This window comes from Manis javanica, chromosome 10, assembly GCF_040802235.1.
Source record: "Manis javanica isolate MJ-LG chromosome 10, MJ_LKY, whole genome shotgun sequence".
In the NCBI taxonomy this organism is placed as follows: domain Eukaryota; kingdom Metazoa; phylum Chordata; class Mammalia; order Pholidota; family Manidae; genus Manis; species Manis javanica.
Genome location: NC_133165.1, coordinates 19,808,523 through 19,818,904, shown reverse-complemented (window position 1 = coordinate 19,818,904; position 10,382 = coordinate 19,808,523). Strand labels below are relative to the sequence as shown.

Sequence of the window (10,382 nt, the reverse complement as noted above, 5' to 3'; positions counted from 1 at the left end):
CCGGTGGATCTCTTTCAGTTGGGTGCAATCCTTTACTACGCTCTCTGTCGCTGGTCGGGGATGTGGAGTCGGCTAACCGGAGCTTTCTGTCCACGAAAGGGTCCAGGAGGGGGTGGGAGAAGGATAAGACGGAAGAGACCTTTAGGTACACAACCATGCTCAGAGACTTCTCTAAAGCACTGACTTCAAAAGCCCGGCCTCTCGAACGTCTAGGCTCGGACCCAACCGTCGTCACGCCAACGTACACCTCGGCTTCCGTGGATTGGTGGCTGCCTCCGCCTATGACATGCGTTGGAAGAGCCCGGGTTTACTTCCGTGTCTTGGGCTTCGGCGCAGGGGTTTTTGGGAGTCGCGAGTCGTCGTGGTGTCTGTGTGAAGTGCGGAGGTCGCTCGGTGGGACCTCGGCCAACGTGAGTGACAGGAGGCTGGCGGATTGTCTTCCTTGTCCATGTGGGGCGGAAAGGGCGGTGGGTTCGTGGTTGGCGGCGAGGGAGCTCGGGAGCTGCGGGCAGCGGCGGAGCCTGGTGGCTGTCGGGCGCAGCGTCGCGGGAAGGCAGCTGTGCGGGCGGCTAAGCGGGGTTCACCGGCCTCGCCCCACAACGGCCATCTGAATTTCTTCTTTGGAGAACTGCGTGGGCCGCGGGCGGGGTAGGAGTGGGTGGCGGGCCGGACCTTCGCGGGCTGCTGGCGGCGGCCGGCGTGGGAGCGGAGCGTCCGGGGTTGCCCCGCTCTGCGCTCGTCCGGCGGCCGGCCTGTGCCTGCAGTCCGGGTCGGAAAGGAACTGGAGAGGCGGCTTTCACGCCCACGTGATGCCGTCCTACCCCGCGGCTCCGCAGGGCTCGGAGTGGAGGGAGGACCGGTCACCGCTCTTTGGAACCCCACGCCGGCTCGTGTTAGTCCGCAGGAATCAGCGTGCGGGCTGCCGACTGCTTTCCAGGGGCTGATGGAAGTTCACTCCGATATTGTTCCTTTTGCTTGGCTTCATCGCTCCGCTGAGTGTTGTGGGTGGTGGTGGTGGCGGGGAGGGAATGAAAAGATTTCTCTTAAGACCGATAAAAGCTTTATCAGATATTAACAGCCGCCACTCGGTAATATAATCGGTTTATTTTTATCCAAACTCTGTCTTTGCATTTCACAAAATGGAAACATTAGTTGAGGCACTGCTGCTTGTCCAATACAAATGAATTAAAATTGCTGAGCTGGACAAATGCACCGGGACTGGAAGACTGAAATGAATACGCACCGTTCTTAGTCAATTTCTCTAAATACAGTTCAGTTGGGGTTGTTCTGTGTATATTAAACATAGAAAGAAAACACGTAAATAAGCAAGCCCAAATATTTGCGCTCTTTGTCCAAAAACTATTTTTCTTCTTCTGTGGGTCAGGCCAAGTGCCAATCAAAGTTGTTTTTCAAGCCTCGTTTCCCTGCAGTAGGGCTGCCTTTTTTTTTTTCTTTCCTATTTGAGAGCCTGAAGAAAGCAAAGAGATTGCAGATTTGAAGTTGATCGAACAGTTAAATGTGCCTTAAAGTGTGTTTATTGGGTATATTTTTCTTGAAATTGTTTTTATTAAATGTGTATGTTGAGTATGTGTAGTTATTTTTTTCCATAAACTCTGGGATCAAATTACAGTTGATACTTTTGCTCAGCTGATTGTAGGGCAGCTTATGAGAAATGTAATGGATCAGAAGGGCAGATCAGCTTAGTTGAATGTTAACTTCCGGGTCAGATGTCTGTCTCTTGAACTCAGCTTTTTAAAAAATAATGATTACTATTATTTCCTAACTTTAAAAGTGATTAAGTTATATATTTAACATGGAGAGTGTTGAGATGTTTGCTTAAAGTCAAGCCTGATAAAGTAACATCTAGGTTTCTTTTTTTTAACTGAATAAAGAAAAAAAGAATTATATTGACTTTTTTTTTTAATGTCTCTGGCAATTCGGTAGGCCAGTGTTTGGAGGTGATATTAGGCTTCAAAATCTATTTTGTCTTAGTTTTGAGATAACCATGGTTATGGATCCATCATATTTTGCTAGCTTTCTTTATATCTCTTAGCTTTTAAGAAACTGTTTATATTCACCTAGAAAGAACATCCTCATTTCTACCATTATTGAAAGAAAGGTATATGGAAAATGGATATTCACCATTTTCATATTTTATAATTGCTATGCACACCTCTGCCAGTATTCCAGTTTTTAGTTACTCCAGGGTATTTAACATTGATTCACACAGTAGCATGAAATAATTATTTTAGGTGAGAATGGGATTATTTGAGCCAGGTATGACATGACTTGTCAACATTTGTAGCTTTTTAAGAGTGCCATTCTTAAGTGCTCTTAAAAGATACCAAGTGTTTAGCGGTTTTAAATTCTTCATTCTAAAAGTAGCATGTTAGAGTTTTTTTCTAATAAAAATTTTTTCTCGTATTTCCTTTTTGTTAGAAAGTATGTAACTCTAAAATTCTTCTATAACTCCCAAAATGCGATTCTGTGAATTTATCTGTGTTTTTCATTTAACAAACTGTTCAGTAATAACCAAATGAGTCAGAGCATTTTGAATTTTAGCTCAGTGTAGTTCATAAATGGAAGAATGAAACTCATGCATACCCACTGTGAATTACTCTTTGCTGTTATAATCTTCATTAATGATAGGGGAAGAGTCACACCTTTATATGAGGCATAAAACCTTTTTCTCTAAGTGGCTTAATTTGTTGACTTTGGGGAGAACTTCAAAAGGAACTAATTCACCTTCAAATGAAAAATTTAGTTTAACTCAATATGTGAAAATTGAATTGTATATTGTATGAGAATCACATTTATTCCTAGAAGTGCCCTGACAATTTTGATTCAGTGTCTGCCAAAATAAAGAGAGGTGGGGAATTCATATATAAAGTATAAAAATCTAAAGTATATGCCTTGATTGTTTATAGTTCATGATTCGTAGTCAAGACAGAAACAGTAGGCACAACAGAAACAGTTTCTGTGATACTTAGCGCTCTTGCATTGTTTCCTATGTAAGAAATTGTTCACCATGAGAACTTGTTCGTTGTGTTTCAGAAGGTTGAAAACTGTTGAGAGTTGAACTTGATTAATGATTGTGCATGGAGTCCCCTATACAGAATCTTATTGTTGTTAACAACCATTTAATTAATAAATATGACAGGTGCCCTCTCAGCACCACTCTTGTGCTGTCTCGCCTTGAGTCCCCTGGCTGGTCCTTTCAGGCCTTCGATGAATCATCACGTCTCTTCCCTCATCTGCGGGTCAGAGACAGGGAAGGGACGGACAAAGAGACTTCTTAAACTATTGGATATACCTGATTTGGTAATCTTAAATCAGTAAAAAGAATGGAGAGGTAAACTGTATAGGGGAACAAATGAACAAAACTGTCCTCAGATCTGTAACTCCTAGTAAGCCCAACTGCTGTTACCACTGAAATAATTCAATAACATTTTTAATAAAAGAGGAAATGCTTCTATTTACTTTGGAAAAGTTAATGAGTTTTGAAGTGGAATACATTTTACTTGAAGAAATTCCAGTGAAAACTAGATGCATTTCAAAGTGTAGTGCCAAACTGCATTAAGAAAGGTAAGTAACTGCCCACTTACCTCTGAAACAAGAGGTAGCACATTACACACATTACAGTGTCCTTTGAGTATTGAGCAGCTGGGAGATAATGGAGTGAAGAAAACCTGCATTATTAACTTAATTTTAAAAATTATTAGTATGTTTAGGTGGCTCTAGTGATATAGCTTTGTTGGCTCTTGCACTTTTCCAGTTTGCTTATATAGTCACTTACTGTGATATTTTCATGGTTTCAGAAGAGAAGACACTGAAAATAAAGTGGGAAATATTCGTTGAACCATATGAACCTCATTTTTATAGTCAAAATTGTCAGTTAATAGAGAATTTATATGGTTCAATCAGTAGAATGGAATTCTTTTGACTTGAGTTACTTAGCTATATTCTCCTTGGTTAATTAGATTTCTTATATACATATTTTTTATTTCAGAAAGCAGTTTTTTACTTAATTTGGTATTAAATGAACTAAGCAGAGATCAAATAGTTAATTTATGAGAGCAAACCATTATGCACTGATTTTCAAGCTGCTTTTAATAGAAACTTAAACTTTCAGTGTCTAAAAATGCTTGAGTTGGATTACATTTTTAAGTACATAGTAAATTATTTTAAATTATAGTTTAAAAATACCCAAAATGTTTTACCAAACTTTAACAAATTGTTTAAAAAGTTATTTTTTGTTACAATATTATTGTTCAGGCCTTGAATTAAAACTTGTTCTTCTAGCTTTGTACATATATTTGAACTTTTTTGTTTATATGGAATTGATGAGAAAGATCATCATTGATTTTGAAGGGCCTGACCTTTAAAAAAAATTCTTCTCTGTACATCTATATATAGGTATTCAAGTTAGTTTTTTACTTGCAAGAAAACAAATTTATTGTTATTAGTAATTATTACTTTGTAACTAAAATATTCTGCTGCTTCCACCCCTACCAAAACTTCTAAAACATTACTGCTAATGCAGTGATACTGGAAACCACCAGATTGTGCTCATAGTGAGGCTTTTGATGGGTCTTTCAATTTGGGGCAAGTGAGTTAAATTCCTTGAAGCCTAGTTTTTTTCTGTAAATTGCAGATAATTTCTACCTATAGGTTGATGCATAGCTCTTGTAATGTGTATTCAAGTACTTTGTAAACTATAAAATACAACTATGTATAAGAAAAAGACAGGCCTGTTAATTTTCTCTTTTCCCAGAGTACCTTCATTCTTTGTATGTTGTGGCAATATATTTCAATACATACTGAGTAATTTGTTTAGTCTTAATTTTTTTGTCCTTTTAAATTATTGCCTATAAATGAGAGGTGAAGATATTAAGCTTTTAGTTAGGACTATCAACACACTGATTTTTGGTTTGCATGAGTTTTGTATCTACCCCATCCCCTCTTAAATAGTAATTCAGTGTGTTGCTTTGGGTTTTTCCAATAATTAAATAAAATGAAATTTCCTTTTGGACACTTTAGCAGATAAAGGAAATTAGTATTTGGTTTGAAAGATGAAGAGTTAAGGATGAGTGTACTTAATAGAAACTGGTGCAAATCTGGATAAAACGAAGAATTTTTAGTTATTTTAACTTAGGAGGAGAATTATGGGAGTAGTAGTCTCTTACTCTTTTCTCCCTATTTATCCTTATCTTTTTTTCTCGTTTGAAGGGATTGGGTTATAAATCAAGTTGGTCTAGGCTTTCACATTTTTTAGAGTGCCTTCCCATTCTCTGTTGATTCAACCAGAAAATTTAAGTGGCATGGCTTCTGTCATACAACTAGTAGGAAGTCCATTTAATTCTTAGTACTGCCTCTGTAATAAACAGAACTGTATTTTAATTGTCCCCTGCAGTATTGAAGCTGCCAGGGAATAGTTTTATTTCCCTCCCATACCCAGTTTTAGCATTTGTGGAATGCCTGTAGATACCTAAAACTCTCCATCTGGCAAATTCTTTCTGTAAGTGGCACTGAATATTGTCAGTTGTTTTCCTTGAATTTTCAGGATCACTTCACTCCGTTTTTGAGAAAATGTTTATCAAAATCCTGCATTGGCAAAAGAGTCATTCAGAGTACAAACTAGCCACATAGACTTTAATAAAATAGAGTTTCTTATACACATGTAGTCATGTGTCTGGTAAGAGTTACCTTAAACCTACAGTTGGATGCAGTGTAAACTCTTTAAAATTAAATATTCTGCACCATCTAAATCCATAGTAAGCATGTAGAATTCCTTCAGATTCCACATTGCATTTTGAACACTTCACCTTTAAGAAGCTTTACTTCACAAGTATTGGTGTGATATCAGAGAAGAATATTTACAATATCTCTTTCATTTTCCAACTGTATCTGTGTGAGGCCAGGTTTTCCTCACATTCTTTCACCAAAATGTATCACAAATTGAATGCAGAAGCAGATATGAAATTAACTGGCTTATATTAAACAGACACTAAGATTTGCAAAAACATAAACTTCACTCTTCTCACTGTTTTTTGTTCTGAAAAATAGTTGTTTTCATAAAAATAAGTGATGCTAACATGTAATGGATTTATTTAAATGAAGTCATTAAAATTTTTCTGTTTTAATTTCAAATACAGTAAATTTTTATTTGTATTGGGATACAATAAAGTGCATAGGTAGGAACTCATGTAACCATCACCTAGATCAAGGTACCAAAATTCTTACTATTTTTCCCCCATCACCTATTTCACCCATCTTCCCATCCCCCTTCTCCTATGGCAACCACAGTCTGTTCTCTGTGTCTGTATGAGTTTATCTCTTTTATCTGTTCATTTGTTTTATTTTTTTAGGTTCCACATAGAACTGAAATCATATGGTGATACAGTCAATAATATGGTCAGTTACAACACACACAAACCAGAGTTCCTGAAAGCACTGTAGATAATACATATAAATGCAACTCTCAGGAGTGTCTTTGGGAAGATACAAAGGTAATACTACTAACAAAATGTGGAGAAGTCCACCCCAGGCATCTATGTTCTGTGTGGATTCCCTTGCAGATGCTGTCTAGCACTTTTTCAGTGACATCCTAGAAGCTTCTCTGTTACCACAGGAAGACTTAGGCTAACTAGGGGATGCTTTTTTCTCTAATTTTTGTGAATATCTCTTCACTTGGTAAAAACCAGGGAGGGGGAAAAAAAAGAATATTCTCCTTAGTACTGTGCAACAAGTGAAAAATGGTCAGATCCAAAGATTTCGTCCGTTGTGCTTTAATTGGTTGGTTCTTGGCTGAAAAGGAAAGAAAGGCCTGAGTAGCCTGCTTGGCCTTTTTTTCCTGAAAGCTGAGTAGTGTGGGAGAAGCAACAGAAGAAGAAGGGACAAGAAAGAAGTATCAATGTAGACCACCGATGATACGGAAAAAGAAAACCACCACTGTAGACTGGCGATAGGACAGCTCTGGATGCGGGTGTCCCTACCTAGTGCAGCCCTCAGAGGTACCAGGCATTTTCGTCTCGTTGGGGTGGGGGCAGGGCGGAGGCTGCACTGTGCACACAAGCCAGGGCAGACCACTGCCTGCACTTCGGTGTGGTCTTGGAGGCATGGGCGTAAGGATTCATCTACTCCGAGTGTATCTCATGAGACCTACAAATAACTGCCAGTATGTAAATTGCCCCTTGGCCATCACTGAGGGTAGTGAGGACAGGTTTCTCCCTCTGTATGTATTGCTAGGTCAAGATGTATAGTCATGTGTCTGGTAACAGATACCTTAAACCTACAAGGGATGCAGTGTAAACTCTTTAAAAATAAATATTCTACACCATCTAAATCCATAGTAAGCATGTAGAATTCCTTTTTGTCTTTCAAAATTTTCTTAAAAACTCCTGTGACATCTCCAAAAAGCCTTCCCTGAACTTCAAACTCTTTTCCTTTTCCCTCTGTCCTCAGGACTGCCGTGCCACCCGTGTCTACTGCATGTATTGCACATAGAACATTGAATTATAATGAACAATGTACGTACATCTTTTTCCCCTTCTGGGTTGCCTCTTTATGGATCTGGTTAATGGAAAGTTTATCTTTAGCTAAATAATATTTTGATTTAAAGATATATTGCTTTTATACATATTGGTAATATATTAATATTGCACATAGTATAACCTAATAAAATGAGAACTTTTTCACTTTCCAAAATATGTTTGATGTTTGTCTGACATGTTGTTCTTTACAGCCATATTTTGTTCTCTTTATAAGGAATTCTTTGAGAGGTTCTGTAGCAAGAGATTATTTTGTTGTCTTTGTTTCAGTTAAATATCATACCACATTTTGGTGGGAGTTCTGATAGGGAGCAAGAATGTTAGTCCGCCAGGAGGGTCAGGACACTGGCCTTAGCTGTTGGTCCTTCTCAACAATGTAAAAGGGCTATTGCTTTGGTATGGACATGTGTTCCACCTCCTGGCAACTGCTAGTGTTCTGTGATGGATGGTTGTTTTAGAGTGGTTAAGGGCATACCTTCAAGCTTCCAACATGCTCTGTAGGCCACCAGTTAAGATTCGTGTCACCATAGAATCCTGGCTAAGTCTTTTCTTCTCCCGGCTCCCGCCAGGATGCCTCACTCTGGCAGTCTCCCCAAGCCAGCTCTGATGTCTTTGGCCGGCAGACACTCCTCTGGTAACTAACTGAACCAGAGAATTGTTCCTAGGCCTGAGCTACCCCTTAGCTAGTCTTTACTTTTTAGATGCCCTGGAAGTGAGTCATTGTCTGTGGGCCAGGATATTGACCACCCCTTGAGGGAAACATGGCTATTATAAGGATATTCAGTGGTGGGTTGAAATGCCTTGCATTTTGCTGCTCAAAGCTTCTAATAAGGAATGACAGGCATTTTCGTAAAGAATTTAATTGAACATATTATAAGTGAGTAAGTATGAGCAAGTATAAAAGTAGCTGGTTTAGGGCCATATTATTTCTTGCACCAGAGATTTCTTGAAATATAAAATATATATTTGAATAAGACTTATTTTCTCTACAATTAATAGCTACTTGTAGTGGTGGTATATCTTCTCATTTCTAGACACGTATTATTTTTATAGCTTGCTGTGTTTCAAAGTTGGCAGTAGTCAGTTGAAGAAATGAAATCTTCCCAGCTATAGAAAGATGCTGAATATTTAGAAAGGTCAGATTCACCTTAGGGGTAACTAAAGCTGGATTTTGCAGAAGATTATTGTAATTATTTGAGACTGTAACTCTTAAGTTTTGAAATGCATCTTATAATATCAATAACAATAGTAGCTTCTGTTGAATATCACCTATGTGCCATCAACTTGCTATTTAAGCCCTATCTATGTATCACATTTAATCATGACAATGAACCTATGAAGAATTATTACTCATACTTTATGGTTGAAAAAACTAGGGATCAGAGAGTTTTAGTTACTTGCTTAAGGTCATCATATCATTAAACGGCAACTCAGGACTTGAGACCAAGTCCAGCCCCAAAGCCTGGCTTACAAGTGCAAACACTGAATTTCCTTCCATGTTTTCTTTAAGCAAAGACTCTTATAAAATGTAAATTAATGAAATTTAATAGGACTTGATTACTCAAGAGATGCGTAGGAGTGATTTCAAATTTAGGTATTTTCTATATTTTTACAATAGAAATGCAAAATTTTCTTACCTTTATGAGATTTAATTAAGAAACAAAGTGAAGCTCTCATTGAACAGTTTTGAACTCTCTAGTTAGCTCTTGTATCTGTGTCAATCTGTTGTTAAGTATGTGACTATTCTTTCCTAATCCCAGGATATATTTCCCCTATTTTCCCAGCCAGCTTAACCTACTCCTTTTACCAACCAGTCATTCGTTAATTCATTAATGTTGGTTCATTCAATGCTGCTGTAATAGTTGTGAGAAAGGACACTGTCAAGAAACGTTTTGAGTTTAAGTATTGCATCTCCTGAATAGGACCTGTAAGAAAGGTTCTTGTTTTTTTGGTAAATTTTTTACAATAGAAAATAATTATTTACAATGATAAGAAATAACATGAACTCATTTCCCCCATTTTGGTTTTCTATGTAAAGGCAAAAATGATGGCAAAAGGAGGTGAAGAACCCCTGGAACTGCTATCCCTCCCTGGCACCCCCTGCCTCCGTCCCCTGCAGTGCTGTGTCTCCAGGAGAGTTCCCAGTCCTACAAAGAGTTTGGGCTTATGCTGGGGAGAGAGATTTGTGGGAAGGTAGGGCTGCTATTTGGAAATTATAACTCTCAAGAGTTTGCCATAGAAACACAGTAAGATCTAGTAAAGTTACAAAGTACTGTTCATATTACAGGTATATTCAGTAGACACTTACAGATTATCATGGAAACCTAGCTATTTGGTATAACATTGTTTCCAGGGGAAAATACATCCTGAAATCTAAATAACTGCTCCACTGTGGGTTATTTTTCCTACGTTGTATACTTAACACCAAAAACAAGTAATAATTTTTTGACTGAAAATATTTTTTAATATGTTCACTCCAAAACTATATTCGGTTATTGTGTCTAGTAGGAAAACTGTGTTAATTCAGTTCCATCCAACTTTCAGGTAGTTGACATGAAGAAAGATAAAGTTTGGGTGATAATCAGGGCTCTGGGATGACCAAGGGCCAGCACCCAGCTGGCTCTCCCTTGTTCGCTTTGTGCTGAGGCTCTAGCCCAGCACAGTGCATCTCAAGCTGGGTGGCATATTTTTTTTTACCTACCCCTGTTGTCTCTAAGGTAATAGGAATGAAAAAATAATCAATTTTAATTCCTCAGAAAATTTCCTTTTATATGAAATTAGGAATTTAACTTGTATCTCTTAATTCTTTTTCTTCTGTAAATTAATAAGGGA

At 38.1% G+C, this 10,382-nt stretch overlaps 1 protein-coding gene across 6 annotated transcripts in view; it reads left to right on the top strand.

The window, feature by feature from the left end:
• Positions 1–9: 9 nt before the first annotated feature.
• LOC108400924 (sestrin-3-like) overlaps positions 10–10,382 on the top strand; it is an 85,995-nt gene continuing 75,622 nt past the window's right edge. For 5 of the 6 annotated variants that reach the window (XR_012121997.1, XR_012121998.1, XM_037003662.2 and 2 more), the window contains exon 1: positions 10–410. Coding sequence is in view for 3 of the 6 variants with exons in the window: in XM_037003662.2 (XP_036859557.2) it covers positions 156–410 (255 nt within the window). In the remaining 3 variants the exon portion in view is untranslated. Of the gene's footprint in view, positions 411–7,464; positions 7,530–9,588; positions 9,744–10,382 lie in introns of all 6 variants that reach the window. The other variant, XR_012121999.1, reaches the window with a different exon arrangement.